At 34.6% G+C, this 20,010-nt stretch overlaps 1 protein-coding gene across 1 annotated transcript; it reads right to left on the bottom strand.

Annotated features, from left to right (window-relative positions):
- Positions 1-6,320: 6,320 nt before the first annotated feature.
- LOC111999234 (uncharacterized) lies at positions 6,321-19,457 on the bottom strand. Its single transcript, XM_024031355.2, has 17 exons — positions 18,934-19,457; positions 18,804-18,846; positions 17,932-18,053; positions 17,272-17,379; positions 16,848-16,992; positions 16,679-16,770; positions 15,383-15,476; positions 14,763-15,255; positions 14,406-14,548; positions 13,834-14,213; positions 12,873-13,040; positions 9,684-9,974; positions 8,907-9,323; positions 8,776-8,820; positions 8,606-8,691; positions 7,151-7,241; positions 6,321-6,816 (listed from the first exon to the last, which is right to left on the bottom strand). The coding sequence occupies exons 1-17, from the start codon at positions 19,111-19,113 to the stop codon at positions 6,739-6,741; spliced, it is 2,976 nt and encodes a 991-aa protein (XP_023887123.2). The 5' UTR covers positions 19,114-19,457; the 3' UTR covers positions 6,321-6,738.
- Between the last annotated feature and the right edge of the window lie 553 nt (positions 19,458-20,010).

Raw genomic sequence — 20,010 nt, 5'->3', positions numbered from 1 at the left:
AGCCTTCCATAGGGCATGGGTCCCACATTTGGGATGGCTTACTTGGGTGAATGATAGTAGCCTAGGTAGTTAATGCACAGCAGTAATATGGAAGTATAAACAATGATAAAATATATAATAAAGAAGAAAACAGCAAAATAGATATATTCAAAATAAGTTAAAGCAGAGTATGGAATATGAAAACAGAAACTACTAAAATCTTACTTGAATAAAAACTTCTATCTTTAAAACTGAATTGAAAATACTTTTGTCTATTACAAGCTTTGAAAATAAACTTCTGTCTAAAGAGTTACAAGATTACAAAGTAAAATCTGTCTTTGAAACTGAAATGTTACATGATTATATATGTCTAAAGGGAAGGGTTATAAGATTACAAGAGGGGAAGGATTACAAGAGTCTTTTTGAGGGAGAGAGAGGGCTATCTTGGACCTAAGCTTTGAACCTCAATTCTAGACCTGTATTTTTGGACCTCAAAATTGGACCTTAAACTTGAACTTGGAATTTTGAACCTAAACTTTGAACCTGTCTTCTATCTTCAGATTCTGTCTTTTTATAGATGAAATAAACCATGGTAAATTCTCAAAAGTAGCCCGAGTTAAGTAAAGTGAACTCAAGTTAGTCTTTCGGTGGAAACTTGTGCAACCTTATAGAAATAACTTTTACTATTCATGAATGATTGAAAAATTTGTGAAATGGGTAAATATGTCATTCATTATATTTTGAAATTCACTAGGTGCATTTTTTAAACCAAAAGGCATGACATTCCATTCATAATGACCAAAAGGAACTGTAAAAGCAGTTTTATATCTGTCTTTCTCATTATTGAGGGCCATTTTTTGAAGAATCATAAAGAAAGAAAGAAGCCTAACAACACAGACCGAAAAGAAGCTGGCAAAAGATAGAAAACAAGAACCATTAAGTCCAAGCGACAGGAATAATGGATCACACGTCCATAAAATAAATAAATAGGCCTTGAGAAAGCAAACAGGCTCAAAAGAGCCCAGAAAGAGAGAAATGGCGAATAGCAAACCCATGGGCAGGGTATGATGTGGAAAAATAAGAATAGGCCGCGGTAGGCCCAAAGCAATGAAAACAAAAAGAGTAGGGGATTTATGGCAGGCCCACTACCCCAGAGATGAGAATGAGATAATTGGGCCAGGGAAGTCTAATGAAGTTAGTAAAAGTCCATGGGAACACAAAGTTAGGAAAAAATGACCGAGAAAGTCCAAGGCAAGCAAATGGGCTAAGGATGCCCAAGGGAAAACAAAAGGAACACGGGAGCCCATAAGTAAGAAAACTCATGGTCATGCTAAGTTATTGGGGAAAGAATACACGGCAGGCCTAAGAAAAAGGATCCAGCAGGATCAAGTCAATATAGCAAGAATAACAAAGTAATGTGGCAGGACATGATAGCAATCAAAAAATAGGCTGGAAGAAATGTGAAGTCTAGTGTCAAATGAAGCCCAACCCCTAAAAGGAACAGTGAATTATAAAACGGTCCACGTAAAAGGACGAAGAAGAGCAGCAAACTGTGCAAACAAAGCTCTAGACCGCGGCAAATGCATGAGTAGCAGGCAGATTTTGGACATACACGAAAGGGAAGCACGCGCAAGACCCAGGCACCACCAGCCTGTACCCAGCCAATATAGGATGTGGTGGGGTCATGGGTCAGAAGTAAGGGGGTATGGTTTGGTGGTAGGGAGAGGGAAAAAGACCTATTCTGCGGCTCCTATCCAAGCTCTTTTGGGGGGTATGTCCTGCTGGAATGACAGATCACCCAAAAGAGGCAAGATTGAGAGAGGAACCGTTAGGTGCATGCCCTAAAAGATAGAGAGAGAAAGCACCTACACCGTGGCAGGAAAGGGTGCCACAGTAGACTAATGAATAAAACAACCTGCCTTTGTCTGGTAAAGGGGAGTGGCATAAGACGAACCTTTGGTGGTCAGCGAGTACACCCAGACCAGACAAAGGTAGTTAAATGGCAAAATAGTAAAATCTGGTCACGGCAAGTACTATAAGAAGACCCTTGTCGTGCCCAAAAACAACATCGGAAAAACAAAGGAGGATCACAAAATAAAATAGAATGAAAGCAAAAACAAGGAAAAGAAAAGGATAAGAGATAAAACAGAAAACAAAGAGAGTTAATGGCGGTGGGCATGCACCAGTAGGTCGATTTCCTTCTCTCCCTCTCAAAATCCTACTCTTTTCGATAAAAGTAATGAAAAAGGGATTCCTTTGGGCACTAACCATTTAGGTCCGGTTTCCTTAAAGTCATTAATCCCCACGGCAGGATCTTTCCTAAGAAATTAGTTGCATTGAGAGGAGGCGTTCTTCCTCTTTGGTCTTTGCCTCTACGGACCAAACTTGACTTGATTCATATTTATTCTTGATTAACTCATATTATCACTTACTCCTTTATTTCTTTTGTAAAAGTCATTGTTATCATTGTGGTTAAGTTTCATAAATAGGGATTACTTGGTCATTTTCTATTAAAAAGTCAATGTACTCTGTTTTTTTGTTGTTATTATATCTGTCTACGATAACTCATTTGAAACAGTTTTGTCTGCCATAAGTACACTCCTGGCAAACAAGACTTAATTTGTGCACAAGCCGGCCTAAATTGAGTTACAGTTGAACCGGTCTCAACTCTCCTACTCAAAATACTCGGGCCCACTACCGCAGGAGGTAGCCCAACCCAACGCACAGTATACAAAAAAGACCCCTACACTCATCTATCTGTATCTGCCAGAATCCACTTTTCATATCAAATTTGGAAAATATGGTTGCTTCATGAAGTTTGTCAAGTAAATCTTTCTTATTGGGAGTAAGATATCTTATCCATTGTAATGCTTTATTTAAAGGTTTATAATTTATAATTAATCTTGGAACTCTTCGTTCCAATTCTGCCTGTTTATTAACATAAAAGCAACCAGCTCCAAGGAGACTTGCTTTTTCTAATCAACCCTTTATTTAAAAGATCTTCAATCTCTTTCTTATAGTGATCTAATAATTCATTATTCATTTGTATTGGTCTAGCTTTAGTATGTATCTATCTTTCATTAAAATCTTTTTCATAAGGTAACTGTACTATATGTCGGTGCCTATGCCAAAAAGCAATAGGGAGATTAGAACAAATTTCTACCTCAATCTATTGTCTGAATCATTTTATTTTATGATTCAATATGGGGTCTGTTAATTTATTAGCAATTCTTTTTTATAATATTTCTGACTTTAAAGATTCCAAATGTCTATTTTTCCTGTCAATTCTTTCTTTATCAATATCCCTTATAATGGAAATGTTATTGAGTGAATAGATTTCTTTCGGGATAGGTGGTAGAATGAATTTAAAAAGTATGTCTTTTCCTAACACATTGGTTTTAATTCCCTCGTCTGTCATTAGAAAGGGGTAAAGTAAAGCCATAAAGGGATTTCCTAGAATAATTTTAGTAGAAAGGTCTTTAATTAAAACAAAAATTGTTTCAAAGCATATCCTGCAATTACATATGTGGACATTAGGTATTTTGTTATTAATTATTAGCTTTTCTCCATTACCTTAAGTTAATCTTTCGGATGATTTTTCATAATACTTTAAAAGTATTAATCCTTCTTGTATACAGTTCATATCAGCACTTGAGTCTATTAAAGCAACTTCTGTCAACAAAAACTCTTTATTAATTACTAAAGTGATTTCTGTATGCCATTTTTGAAAAATTACTCTGTCAATTAAACTCAAGAAATTATGCTTATTGTTATCATTATCCAGAATATCTTTTTCTAAAGAAGGGGGGTCTATTATGGGTTTAGAAAATTCTTTCAAATTTATTATTTTTGCAATATTTTGTTCATTTATATCTATGGAACTGTCTTCTTTAATTTCTTTTATTTCTTGTTTTACCATTTTTGCTTCTGTCATTAAGACTTGTAGAGTTACCGGTTTTATATTCACTCCATTTTGTTTCTTTTCTTTCTTATCTTTCTCTTTCTTAGCTTTTTCTTCTCTTCCACATTCCGTAACATGGTGTCCATATTTTCTACATTTGATACAAACAATAGGTACGTTTATAGAATCTTTCAATTTTAGTAAATAGCTTTTTTTATCTTTTAGGTGATTGGGTAGATTATCTGTCAATTTCATTATTATGTCTTTTTGTTTTCTTTTTCTTTTATTGACTTTAAGTGGGTTGGTTGATTTTAGTTCTATCTTTTTCTTAACTTGATCTATCTCTTTTTGATGAACACTTACTGATTTGTTTAACAATTTTATTATGTCCATCACATTGTTTCTTAGTATGACCATATTGTTTACATTTATGACAAATAGTATTTACAGTGTATCTGTCATTTTTCTCATTATCTAATGACTCAGTCGTATTTAAAACTGTTATGTCTCTTTGTCTGTCTATATCTAAAGGCGAATTTAAAATTGCTATCTTTTTAGTTAATTTTGCTAAACTATCATCTTGGGTATATATCATATATCTTTCAATTGATTTTAGTCTTTCATTAATTTTTTCCTTTAAACTATCTCTTTTCTTAAAACTATCATTTTTCCATCCTTTGTTGACTAAACTATCATCTTCTTTCTCTTTCCTTATCACGCCTCTCTCTTTTTCTAACTTCTTCCGTAGAGTTTCTTTTAAGTTGGTTAGCTTAAGAGTACTATTGCCTTGTCTTTCCATACTTCTTTCATCACTTGTCTCTATTAGGCTATCTTTATTACTCTTTTGTCTTTCTATGTCTTTTCTTTCTTGCATTATGTAACATTCTTCTTTACTTTCTATCAAAAACGTCTTTGAGACATTTCTTACATCATTTTTTCTACATGTCATTTTTATTAGTCTGTTAGTACTTACTAAGCTATCCATTTGTCTATTATGCCAATTATCTATCAAGGTTTTTATTAAAGGTGATCTATGATGAGGTTCAAATTGTCTATCTTTTTCTAAATTTAAGGCTTTCATTCTTTCAAGGAGATACAAAAAACTACTCCCTTCATCCCAATTTGTTTGTCCTATTTGAAAAATCAAACTTTTTAAAGGAACATTATTTATTGTCTTGTTTGCTTTATAAAAATGTATAAGTTTATAAAATTATCCTTAAATAAATTTATCAACTTTAAAATAAAATTTAAAAAAAAAAAGTTATTCTTAATGAGGCAACTAAAAAGAAGCCCCAATTAGATTGATTTTTTAAATATTTGTTAATTTTCTTTTCAAACAGTTTTGAAAATAAAGTAGAGATATAATAGAAACATTAATAAATTAATGACTTTTATTTTTAGAAACAAGACAATATTTTGGGACATTCTAAAATGAAATAGAGGACAAAAAAAATGGAACGGAAGTAATATCATTTTTTCTTTCTTCCTTAGTATATATAGTGGATCTTTCAATGGTTTCTAAAAATTCTAATTTTTTATTAATCTTGTCTATAAACTAGTAAAAAAAAAACTCTTTTCTAAGTTTAAAAATGAAAAAAGAACTTTTAAAATTTGGAGATAAAAAAACATATTTTTTATAAAGTTTAGAAACTAAAATAATATTTTATTGAATTGTTTATCTGAGTCCACTGCAACACAAATGCACAAGAATAATGTAAAAAGAATCAATAATAAAACTCTTGACATCGAGAGATTTTTCCTTTAAAGGTATGTGTTGATTCTTATGATTTTTTTTTTTTTTTTCCTTTTCCTTTTCTTTTCTGCTTGAAGAAATTATCTAGTTCAGCCAAATGTGTTTTAAATTAGGAAAAACCCATGACGTTGCAAATAAATCATAAAGGATATATCACTAGTAAATCACATGAATGACCATTTCTACTTACAATTCTAGTTCTAGCCCAACCGTTTGAAAAGATAAACAATGAAAAGTAAACAGCTAAAAGACAAGAGGATTACACAAAGAAAGGTATACTGTAACTTGTAAGAATTAAACATCGGATCGGACAGCGTCTCGTGCTTTTAGATGCAATGCCGACACGTGGGTAAGGATTCTCTCTATTTGGATTTGGATAGGCAAAGACAGAAAAATTCGCATCATTTATATCACATAATTAAACATCTTTTTTTTTTTTCTTAGATAATACAGATTTTATTCACGAAAACAAAACGAAGATGAAGATTACAATATCAAATTAATATGTGTACGAGTTCTAAGAAACAAAAAGGAATATATCCTAAGAGTCATCCACTCATACAAAAGTCTCATTCCACTGCGTAACATCATATAAACCTTTAAATTTGTTTTATAAAAATTAAATCTTCACCATGAAATTCTATCAATTTTGAAAACAAATGATTTTGACATCATCAGGATAAAATGTGGGGAGTAAGAGTAAGCATACCTTTATCCGTAAACACATTTAATAGACATTAATACATCATATGTTTTTTCAACCTATTTCTATAAGCTGCTGCTTTAAAAGCTACATAGATCACATAAATGTTTTTACTGACAAAAATTAAGGTGAGAATTGAGACTAAGACCGATAAACCTCCACCATTGGCTCCTTTTCCTTAAATTTTGTAGAAAACAATAGTCAATACAAAGTACATGGTTACCATCTTAACCTTATCTTGGGTTGTATGCTTCTTTTCCTCCTCTTTCTGCACCACGTCAAGGTTAGGAATCGGCACTTGTGCAAGACAAGAAATTCTCTTCCAGTAGCTGAAAACAACCTCAATTTACCATCAAACCTCCAAACAGCACATGCTGTTTATAGGGAGGCTTTTCTAGTGCTTCAAGTTAAGCTACTTCGTGTTCGAACTTTGTCTATAAGCATTTGCCTGCCTGACAAATCTTCTTCATAACCAACAACCTGCAAGAGCAAAATTTGAACACTATCTTCACAATGGAAAACTTAAAACACCAAATATGCCCGCTTGGTACAGCTATATTTTCAGCTGTTGTGCCTAGAAAAATTGAGGTTTATAAAAATTTTATTTTGAAAAAACGCAGTTTCAAAACAGGATGCCAAACAGAGATGAGCTTAGCACAGGATAAGTTTTAAAAATGGAGATACTGAAAAATTTTATCTTTCCTCTCAAAGCCAATACACTACTAACACATTATTTCATACACATTAGATAATCACTGTACTTCAATCATGCAAATTGAAAACCAATAAAATCCAGATGAGGAATTGCTCAAACCTGAGACTCTGTTTGTGTTTCACTAAAACCGTCATATATTCCTGCACTTCTATCTCCAGAAGGATTGCAAACATCATCATTTTTCCCAGTCCTGAAAAATACATCAATGCCAGAGTCAAAAGAAGAGGTAAAACAAACTGCAGAATCCAGCAAGTATGGTTTGGGGAAGGGTTATTTAATTTTGATAAATAATTTTGGTTTCTAGACCAGTCATTTTTAGATTTGAGGACACAGTCTAGTAGACATTAGGATAACCATTTATTTGAGGAAATATTTTGCTTTTCAAGTTGGAAGTGGTCAGTTATGTCAAAAAACAAGTCCTGGGATTCAAAACCATCATAAAGTTAAGAACTATCACAGAATCATAGTGGCAGCAGCAAGTACTTTAGACAAAAATCGGATCATCAGTATTGTCAAGATCAATTATTACATAGCAGCACAACTTCAATTGCTACCCTAAAGAAAATATAGAAGCACTGACAGAAAGAACCAATGAAACACCAAAACCATGCAGTCAACACCGAGGGTAGGGGACCAAACCAGTTTCCCAATGCACATACGTGAGATGAAACTCATCTTTATAAAACATTACTTGAAATACCAAGAGAGGGATATTCAACAAAAGCATGCACAGTAGCATCAATGGTAAAATCAAACTTCAGATCAGAAGAAGATCAAATAAGTAATCATAGAGTTCTCCACATTAAAAATGGTAGAACCAAAATTCAGCTGAGAAGAGGATAAAATAAGTACTCAGAGCTCAGTATGACTCCAAAAATCCAAGTTTATCAGGAACACTAATCAAAGTGAGGAATTCTACTAGTAAAATCACAGTATGCTTCTATACAAACAAGATGAGATAGCACATAGGATGGGAAATTAAGTCAGATAAATATCAAGCTCAACTATATAATGAAATAATTATATTGAACTAGAAAAGTAACAAATGCTGTGAATAATTCTATTTTAATAATATCTTAACTTTTTTACTGAATTAGTTAAATATAAAAAATAATAATAAAAGAACTGCAATTACTCAAAAAGAATTATCTGATGTGAATTGCTAGCACACTTCCACTGCTACAATTTCTTATTCTTTTTTCTGTCCTTTTTGTGTCTCTGCGTGTGTGTGTGTGTGTGTGTGTGTGTGTGTGTGTGTGTTTTGGGGGAGGGGGGGAGGTGGGGGTGGGTTGTACAGTAAGGATTTTCATACTAAATCTGAAAACGTCATTCATCTCATTTTCATTCTTTATGATAATAAAAAAAATGCAAATTTTCAATATATTTCAACAAGCATAGGATTGTAAGAGATGTTACCTGTTTGGGGTTGTACAGTAAGGATTTTCATACTAAATCTGAAAACGCCATTCATCTCATTTTCATTCTTTATGATAATTAAAAAAAATGCAAATTTTCAATACATTTCAACAAGCATAGGATTGTCAGAGATGTTACCTGTTTAACCAGTGTTTAGACAAGCCAACGACAGAGTGAGCATCTGAATGGTCTCGAACAAGGATTGAATAATCAGATGAGAAAAGCTGTTCCATCATCAAGGACTAAAACTGATTTGGAATTGACAGTAGATGAAATATGTATAAAGAATGATCACAATATAAGGATACATTTTTATCACACCCAGTCCTTCCTGGTGAATTCTGATCATGAATCTTACAAACAAAACAGGCAGCAAAATAAGTCAACCGACAAAGTTGATTATCAACCAAGATATAAAAGAATCATCACCCTTTTTTACCTTGCTTGTCTGCTCCAACAAGTCCTCAATAGCAGCAGCAACATCAGGAACAGCATGAGAAACTTCCCCATTATCTTTTGTTATGTTATCTCCAATGGCATTCAAGTTGATGGGATCTCTTAAATGTACTTTAGAGGAAGGTAGATCCTTTTGTTCATCATCTTCCAAAAGCTTTGCCCTCTTGTTGAACACACTTGATTGTTCAGATTCTTCCTTAAAGCTGTCATTTCTGCTAAAGGTACACTGAGTTGCTGTGTTTCTTAGGTCTTGTGATTGACTAGGAAAGCAAGAGGGACTATCTCCAGATACCATCCGCACAGCTTGTGTAGGAAACTGACTCGTGGTACACAATCCTGCCTCTTGGTCTTGAACAGTGACCTCTTTTGGGCAAAATGAATCCAGAGCAACAACTTCATTCTGTCAGTAGACAAAGAAGTCAAAACATATTATTATGTCTACAGTTTTAAAAAGCATGTCTTCACCCCCCCCCCCCCCCAACCCCCCTCTAAAAAGGCACCCACACACATACACAGTAACACTATGACCCCATTGTGCAGTGTGACTTCTCCCAAATTTACAGCACTATTTTGCAAAAACCTTCTGAAAGAATTGCCTGGCTCCCCAAGGTATTCAATAGCTACCCATCTGTATAAAAGCATGAATTTGCGCACACACACACACAGGCACAAAGCATGCTCAAACACAACATAAACAAATCACCTCCCCCCCGCCCCCTCCAACACGCACACACAGCACAGACACAATATCAGAACATACCTGCCTGATACACTCATATATCCACTCTGATGTAATTGAGTGTATCCCCCATTTACAAGCAGCCTCATACTTTGGTCCATTGGTGAATTTACATAATAAATGGGTAACCTTTTTAGTAAGTTTTTCCGCAAATTTAGCTCCGAGAACAAAACACAAGTTTCTTATTAGTTGTCTATCTTTCTCCTCATATTGTGAAACACAGACTCGGAATCTCTCAAACCCAGGCAAGGGAATCCGGCAGGGAAGTGGAGAATAGAGAATGTGACTGCCAACATCCAGCAAGTATTCCTCCTTCAATACAGATATTTTAATCCCATCAGTAATTTCCAGTAGGACAGTCTTATAAGACTTCAAAAGAAATAAGATGATGATTCATCCCTAGCTGCCATCTCCAATTACTAATAAATAAAGCTGATCAAGTAAAACTAGAACAACAGCACATGCAGAAACAGAATTATTAAATCAGTAAAGATTAATCAAATTAGTTCAAAATTCTTAATTACTATTTAAGACAACAGAATAAGGTGATGGCAGAATCTTATGAATCAGAAGAAAAAAAATTACAGAAGGTTATAAGATGAGTGCAGTCTTGTTGCTTAACCAAAAGGGGTAATCATTGAAAATATCTGAATGCTAATCAATGTTCTCAACCCATATTCATCTTCCTTCAGATATATAGATAAAACACACTCATAGATTCTAAAGGTTTTTTTTTTTTTCAGAATTTTTTTTATAGGTAGTGAGACTTTCATTAAGGAAGCAACATACGTACAAAAGAGGAATTTATGAAGTATACAGGCTGTAGACACAAAATTTCATTACAAAAACTAAGTGAAAACAGAATTGATTGAGTCATATAACATGGGCAGTCTACTCAAATCCAATGACAACCAATAGAACAATGATCCTATGAGTTGAGATTTAATCCTCTGTACAGACAATCCTTGATCTCCATATGTCCTCCTATTCCTCTCCTTCCACATAGGCCACATTAAGCAACCAGGAACCACATTCCATACTTTATTTCTGGAAGCTTTTACTCTGTCGCCAATGTTGAAGTAAATCTTTCACCATCACAGGCATTATCCAATTTACTCCAAAGACTAGAAATATAATGTTCCATATTTTCATAGCCACTGGACAATAGAGTAGGTAAAATAATGGTTACGTGATTAAACTCCCATTTTCTAACAACTTAATAAAGTATCATGGTATTAGAATAGGTGGTCCTAAGTTCAAATCTCATCTCCACTCTACCTTCTATTTAAAATTTAAAAAACAAAAACAAAAATAACGCAGTGTTGGACCCCACTAATTAAGGGCTGGTCTGAGCTTACAAGTAAGGGATAGTGTTATAATAATAGTTAAATGATTAAATTCACTATTTGCTAACAATTGAAGCTTAGGGACAAGTGGTAGTTTATAAGAAGTAGCAACTAATCCACAGCTTCATTCAACGACAACAACAAAAAAGTGATCCACAGTTTCTCATTACTCTTGGAGCATTTGGAGCATTCACATCAACCTCAATGCACTGTTAGCCAAATTTGATCAAAAACCTCACTTTTGTTAGTTTAGCTAATCTACTACTCACAGACAATTACATCAGTGTCAATACTTTATTACTATTTCATTTAAGTATTTTTTTTTCTCTCTCCAAAGATCAACATTTTTTTCACCCCATCTTTCCCCAATTTCACATTTTCTCTCCAAACTCAGCCACCAGATTGATGCACAGATCAACTCAGGCCACACCCTTGTCACATAATACCCCCTTAACCACCAACCCATTATTATCCTTCAAGCTCGATTCCTTTTGTGAGTCTCAAACCACTAAGTACTTTTACTTCTTGCTTCCAACCTCACCTAGTAGCTCTACTGCATGCACCTTCCCAAGTGTCAAGTAGCATGATCATTGCACAATATCATGCTCCTTGAATCTTGGCTATGCTGTAGCACACACCTCTGTGATTTATTTCATAGAACTTTTCACTTCCGAATTGTACTTTCTCTTCCATGTCATCCACCAGATCAATGTCCCACCGCCGATCACCACACAACCACCAGCAGATCTACACACCACCGCCAATTATGCGATAGGTGCATGAGAGAGAGAGAGAGAGAGAGAGAGAGAGAGAGAATTAAATTAATTTTCTTTTTCTTTTTTTTTTTGGGTTTGTTGATGAACAGTACCACCATAAGTGTATTGAGGTACTGTTCATTTGTTATTTTACACATCAAAATATTGATCCTGATGCACAGTGCTTTAGTGGGTTTAGCTATTATTTTGGCAAAATGTTAGTTTACCTAGCCTGCTATGAATGCTCTTACACAACACACCAATTTGCCAAAACCATACCCCTCTTCACCAAGTTGCCTATAGTGGGAACTTCCAACAAAATCACAAACCACATTAAGGACCTTGTTAGGTACTTTAACCCACCAAATAGCCTTCCTAGGGAAATTCAAACGGCCAGCACCTCTCAAAACCTCATAAAAAGAGCAAGCACTAAAACATCCATCCGTACAAAATCTCCAAAACAACTTATCCTCCACACCTGTTTCGGCCCATATATAAAGAGTTCTAGCAGCCAATCATGGGCAGATTTCACAAATGTGGGATCCATTGAATTCCTCCATTGTTCATTTCAATGCAGTCCAACACCATAGCCATATAAGGATGCTGCATTCCTATCAACATACCAAGCATCCTGCCAAAACCTAATCCTTCTACCATCACCAAAACCAAAACCCACAAATCTATAGAAAGAATCCAATCCTACTCTAATTGCCTACCAAAGACCACAACCATAAGATGAACAGCATCAACAGATTTTTCCATTTTATTTTTTTACAGAGAGTTGCGAAAAAAGAGAGGAAGACAAATAATTGGTTCCACGCAAGATTAGGGCCAACCACCTGTATTATGTGTGTAGTTGATAAACCAAACAAAAAATTGTACATGTTCCTCTTTTATTCTTTCCTACCAACCAAATAAAGTAACTAACATAATAGTTGGTGGATTATGGATGCACATACATGTCGTATATTGCATATCTAGGAACTCCATTTTGGAGTTTACTAATTTATACCTTTGTTAATTTATTATTCTAAGACATAAAAAAGCTAGCAACAGCCAGTGGTCAATGTTAACAGAAAAATATGCATAAATGAATCAGTTATGCATACCTCTAAACAAGACCGGATCCAGTGACTGGATACACATGTGGTTTGGGGAGCGTCTACAGACCTGGTTATTACACCATGACACTGAATGGTATAGTGCATATATTGTTTCACAGGATCATCCACTACCTTTCCTCCTCCTTGAACTACCCATTGAACAATTTCAGCCCTCTGGGAGAAGAGATCACAGTTAACAGTGAAACATATTTGAATATTCTATACCTGTCTCAAATTCATTACTACATAATAATAATAATAATAATAAAGAACATAAAAATATATATATTCAACCCAAAAAACAAAAAATATTGAGAATCAGAAACAATTAGCAAAACCCAAAAAATGAATGCTAGTAGGTGCAAAACGAGCAATCAAGTTCTCAGAGGTTAACCAACAAATACTTTTTCTTCTAAAATCTTACAACATATCCATAACTACTTCTAGTGTTCAAACCAATCTGTAGAATCTTATTTGATGTTTTGTAATGGCAAGATGAATTAAGATACACACAAACTAAAGCCCCAGGTCTAGGTGGATTCAATGTGTGTGTGCATGTATAACATTATGATGAAAATATTAAGAGGTTGATTTCAAGTTAATGGACAGAACTCAGAAGCCTAATCTAAACCCAAATTGCTTACTATAAAAGCAATATGTATTCTACCATTAAATTAGAATTCTTAACATAGCAACCAAAGACCTTAGTTTCAGGCTGGTTTGCAAGACTGCAAGTTCATGTTTCATATTCCAAGTCCTATTTACTGCACAAATTTTCTTTTTGCAACATGACATGGATACTATTTTCTAGATTTATTAAAAATACCCAGCGTACATTTCTCCTACATTTACAAATTAACATGGACATTTACAACCAGGCACATCAGTGAACTTCTAAATGGTGATAATTATGCCAAGGCCATGGTCACTGTGGTGCAAAATTGAAGTATGAATTTTAACAACTTACCCTATCCTCAGGAAAGGATTTTGAGAAGCAAAATACTCTCCCCTTGAACACACTTGATGGCTTCCCATTTTTAACACTGGAATCATGTTGTGTCTTCTGCCGACCTTTTTTTTTATCTGTCAATTGACCATTATCTTTACCATTTATAACAGGAAGTTGAATTTTCTCAGAAAATTTTGCCGTTGCTTTAAGAGAACTGTCTCCATTCGTGTTGATTTCTGACCTCTCTTCTTTGTTTTTCTCCAATGACGGCAATCCAATTCCAGAGTTCCTATTCCCCAGTACCTGATCGGATGACATGCTAGGATGAGCTGTGGAGTTTTTACTTTGATTTAAGCTGGCTACTCCAATCACTGCTCCTTTTGTGGAGAAGACAGAATCTATGTGATCACAATTTACAAGTTAATATGAAGATGTATAACATACTCAAAAGCATATAGTTGACAAGTACCAATCAAACAAATGAAAGAAATAAAAACAGCCCAAATAACAACATAAGTCCGACTTAAATTAGGATGTGAAATTTAAAACACACACACAAACCAAGACTTCTCATATAGGAAAAAGCAAACCTTTTGGAAGAAGTAGATCATAGGCTATGTATCTCTGTAGAACAGGGATCTCTTTCTTTTTGCAATCACAATCCTCTAGCCAGGTGGGTTTAACTACATAAATGACACCCAAAGCTGCAAGGCTCCTTACCTCCTTTTTCTCACTAAAAAATTACAAAAGCAAGTGAGAGATGAAGCTAATACAAATAAGGGAAGATACTTCCCCAACTCAGCAAGAATAATAGAGAGCCAATGCGAATAAAAGGAATATCACATTTATGTCATAAGTAACCATACTAGCAAGGGCCCTTAAAGAATTGCATAAAGAAAGAGCCAAAAAATTGCATAATCTTTTTGCTAAAAAGAGTCAGCACTTACATCTCCGAAGGAGATCCAACTACTATGTGTGTCAATTTATCATTGAATGACATATACCGGGATCCTCCACCTCTACGCACCATACTAACTAGTTTACGCATTTCAGAAACTTCAAAGCCAACAAGTAATATTCTACACTCTGACAAGTATAGATCACCATCTTCAGATTGAGAATCATTGGCAACAAAACCATCAAGGCTTGTCTCATCTTTGGGCTGCATGGTAGGTTTTTCAAAATCCCCCTCCTTAACAAAGACAGGAGGATCCGAAATAGCAGAAGACACATTCTGCGACAGAGTGGCTTCTAGATCTGAATCCGCAAAACCAATGCTGGGAGCAGCTTGAGAGTTTAAATCTTCCGATGTGGATGGCACAGACTGTGAATTTCCAATACCCTTGTCTAGGCTATGCTGCAGAGTCAGGCGATTCCTTACATGTTTATTTGAAGATACAGAACCACCCTGAACAGGATAGGAGTCCTCATTTAAACAAGCTATTCATCCAAGAAAGAAATTAAAGGTCAGATACAATGTGCAAAAACCATGACAAAGAGAAATACAATATGCTGTGAATTTAAAGGCACCAGAAGATATATAACATCTTATGAAAGAAAGTCCCACCTCTTCTAGCAATGGATTGATAGAACCATTTCCGAGTTACAATATAAATATGACCCCATCGTCGGGCAACCTTGTATTTGTCACCTTCAGCAGCTTAAGAATAGTCAAGAGCACAAAGGTACATACACTAAAACTATATTGAAGAATTCCAAAACTCAAATAGTGATAGGTGTGGATAAAAAGATACCTTGATAAGTAATAAAAAAATTATTAAGCCAAAAAAAAAAAATCCATGCAAAGGAAGCCAAGAGAGTATACTGGAGGTGTAGATAAATAGATATTGAAATATAGTTTAGGTGACAATGGCATGCTCACTAGATGAGTTAAGAGAAAAACACCACATGTTGTAGCAGTGTGAAAAGAAACCATTAAACAAGTTGAGTGAACCAAACCAAACCAACCAAATTGAGCAGCTTGGTTTGGTTTTTTAGGTTGATTCATTCAGATTGGTTTTATAAAGAATCCTAATAGTTTCAGTTCATTTAGTGGTCAACCAATTAAAAATATCATATATTTTTATGTTTTGGGCCAAGACTCAAGATCATTTTAATTTTTTTAGTATAGAACGCTGTCTAATTACAATAGCTAATTAAAAAGTAAGAGGATCTTAAATTTGGAGCCACAAAAAGGCAAATACCATTCAGGCCTTGATTTTTAAATTACTTGGGCCTTGAATTTCAATGTGGCCCAACTATAGGCCCACATGTATGAAATCAAACTGACCAAATGGATTATAATCAGTTTGAATAGATTATGCTCATTAGGTATTTTTGGTTTCATCTAATTATCATTTCTACCAAACTGACATGATCAGTTTGGTTGAAAACTCCACCTCCAAACTGACTAACAAACACCCCATCATATAGAGCGTGCAAAGCTGAGATTGTAGTTGTCACCTAGGGGAGTGCAAGATGCAACAACAATGAATTCCAAGTTAAATAACATTTAATACTTTTAAAGTCAACCATTGATGAAAGTACTCATAGTCTTGTTAAAAATTCACTTATGCAGCTAGAATGGGAAATAATCTGGAGATATTTTAGCTAGTTCAGGGAATGCCAGAATGTATAAGTTTTTATACACACTCGAACCAAAAGGGCACAATGATATCGTATGTAGAATGTGGCAGACACAGCAGAATGACAAAATAAATTTATGCTGTCAACCCATAAGGCTGCAACAATGCTTTGCTAATAAAGTTGAGAAGTGTACTTTATTACTGTCACACTGATAGAAACAAATGTTCAAGCAATTCAATACCAAAGCATTTCTTTCAAGGAAACATGATAAGGATATATCACAAATCAAATGTGTGCACTTCTTGGTCAGTTCAGCAGAATATTTTCCACCATTTTGTGTAATAAGCTTTTCAATCTCCTTTCGCTCATCTGAGATAAACAAACAGGTTAGCACCACAAACAAATAATTTATTATACACAGAAGAACAAATAGCCAATATCACAACCTGCTGGAATTTGGGTCACACAAATTGTCAATCCAGAAAAAGGAAGAACTCTGAATGATTCCTGAGGAACAACACGGTGCTCGTTCCAGCATTGATGCAACCACTCAATTGTGACAATTGGTTTCTTCAGAATATTTAAAGCCCACTGAAAAAGTAAAGATTATTAAATAAAATCAGTGATTGCATCCCATCAATGTATGTAATCTACAACACGTGACACCTATACAAATACAAATTTCTACAAGAACTCCAACTGATACATCCCACCCAACTCTAATAAACAACAGATGAACAGTACCATGTAGCACACCAAACACCTCAAAGTGACTGCAACACTTCCTTTTTCTTTTTCTTCTTTTGAAAAGTAAATTGCAGAAAATTGTCATCGCGTAATTTCAATTATGAAGCAATGCAAAAACCAAACCTTGTATTTTGCAGCCAGAACATTCTTCACAATGACAAAGCTAACATCCAGGGATGCTTTAGGATGCAACACTCCTCCCATTGCTGTTACTAATGTTTCTATTTTAACCTGAGAGAGAGAGAGAGAGAGAGAGAGGGATTTAAGTGCAAGTAAGTGAAAAATGAGGAAAACCACACGTGGGATACTAAATACAAACATACTTAATTAGAAATTATCAACAATAATAAAAGAGAATGATGAGAAAAATCACACATTCCTTTACTGCTTTTTATTTTTTTCAAAACTTTTATGTATATACATAATATGTTTTTGCTAAAAATGGCACACTAATCAAAACAGTGCTAGTACTAATACAAGGCCATAAAAAAGACAAAGCCATTTGATAGCTTTAATTAGTTCTTTTTAATTGTGAACAATAGAAAAGTGCATGAGAAGCAAAGAGCAACACCAAGAAATGTGATAATGTGGCAAAATTCCAGATATAAAGGCCTTTCCAGGCATGCCCCCTGCTTGAATTATATTTAAAAAAAAAAAAAAAAAAAAAAAAAACATATACTAAGAGAACTTTTGGGACTAAAAAGGTCTTAGTACAGGTGCCACTTTTTTAAGCAGTTCATACATAAAGTTTAGAAATACATACACGTACCATAAGCATGGTACCTTTTCATCCGCCTCAAAACCAGATGCGAGTACTTTGACACCATCCATTGCAAAGCAACAAGTGTACCCTTGTTTAGGCAAAGCTCTATTCTCTTTTGCACAGGAAAGAACACATTGAGGACCTACCCAACAAACAAATGAACATCAAAGTCGGCAACCGTTTTGTTTACATTCCAAAATCAAGCCAATACCCAAATACCAGTGCGCTCACAATGAAAAGTGTTCAAACAATCACTAAATATTACAGGCTCAAAATAAAGTAAAAAACTAAAAAAGACTTGACAATAATATTACTTCCTTTCTTAATTAATATAACCTATGGCTAAAGTGAAAACTACACCCCTAATATTTGGGGGTGTGTGGATCTTTCACCCTGAAATTTCAGAATTTGAATTTTACCCCTCAAGTTATATTTTGTTTGTGTCAACATCCCCTTTGTCCATGTTTTCTATTAAGTTTCACATAAGCTTGTCACACATGCTTTGTTTGTCCAATAAAATAATGTCACGTGGCATAATGAGAATGATGTAACATAAGGAAAATTATGTGTCGTAATTTTATTGGACAAACTAAACACTCGTGACAAGCTTACGGAAAATATGCACAGAGGAACTGCTGCTAATGCAAATGGAATGTAACTTTATGGGGTAAAATTAAAATTCTAAAATTTCAGGGAAGTAAAATCCAAAAAACCCCAAACTTTATGGTGGTAGTTTGCACTTTAGCCATAGCCCATTATATGCCCATTGGGGGGTCAAATTGCAATTTCAAGCAGATTGAGAAACCTAACCAAAAAGAGCTCAGAAATCACAACCCATATTGACATAAACAAAATTCCCAAAACGCTATCATTGTAAAGTGAAAAAGCATACCAAGTAAATTGCAACCTTTGGCTCTAAGGTCCAGAAATTTCTCCTGCAAACGAGAATTGAAGCATGGAAATGAGAAATTGAAGTGAAAAAAGGAAAGAGAAAAATGAAAAGAAAGAGAACACAATAATACGTGATCGGGGGAAGAGATGATATGGTAATCGTTAGGGGCGGAGCGAGAAGGATCGCAGCAGAGGAAGACGTCGGCGCCGTTATGCTTGAGGGCGTCGTGAAGAGTGTCGAAGATTTCAGGAGGCACCAGGTTGCGCGACATGAACACATTGGCACCCTTGAATGTCTTCGTCTTCATCATCTTCCTACTCTCTCTCTCTCTCTCTCTCTCTCTCTCTCTCTCTCTCTCAATCGCTACCTCACTGAGAGAGAGAGTCTGGGTGTTTGGTTAGAAATAGAAACTGAATTTTTCCACACAGAGAGAGAGAGAGAGATTGGGAAGTTAGGTTTTTGAATTGAAATGGAGAGTGAGAGAATTGGGAATGGGAACAAAGGAAAGGCCAATTTTAAAAACGCGGGAACGGGGGTTTTTGCTTTGGTGAACTGATTCTGGTGTTGCTCATGTCCATCCTTTTCTCATGGACTTACACCAGTATTTGCAGCTAGCTAGGTTTCGATGGGTTTGGAGTTTGGACTTTTGATGGATCGTACTGTTTTTTTTTTTTTTTAAATAAAAAGGTAGAAAGATCACACTTTTTGTTAGATATGTGGCGGACAAACATACAAATTGATGGGCCCAACCTCACCTGGCCCAATATCTTTTTTCTTTTTCTTTTTTTTTCTTTTTTTTGAGACGAGGCTTTATGTAAACCTATAAAGTTTATAATTATCCCAAACTCTTTTTTTTTTTTTTTTTTTTAGTTTCAATTTATGATGTCCATTTTATTCTATAAAGTTTCTAATTATCCCAAACTCTTTTTTTTTTTTTTTTTTTAGTTTCAATTTATGATGTCCATTTTATCATCAAATCAAGACATCAATTGGTTTTTGATATAAATGGGAATTGAATCTTAAATATCTTATTCAACCATCAGAAATTTTACTAGTTAAGCTAACTGAAACTCACCCCAAAATCAAATATTAAGTGTATAAAAAAAAAAATAGTAATAGATAAGATTTGCACAACCGACTTGTCAATTTTTCTTTAGAACTAGTGCTTAATTTAGAAACTTTAGAGGATCCTTAAATTGATGAAAAC

The sequence above is a fragment of the Quercus suber genome, unplaced genomic scaffold (genome assembly GCF_002906115.3).
Source record: "Quercus suber isolate HL8 unplaced genomic scaffold, Cork oak 2.0 scaffold_4, whole genome shotgun sequence".
In the NCBI taxonomy this organism is placed as follows: Eukaryota; Viridiplantae; Streptophyta; class Magnoliopsida; order Fagales; family Fagaceae; genus Quercus; species Quercus suber.
This window is presented reverse-complemented; position numbering and strand designations above follow the sequence as displayed.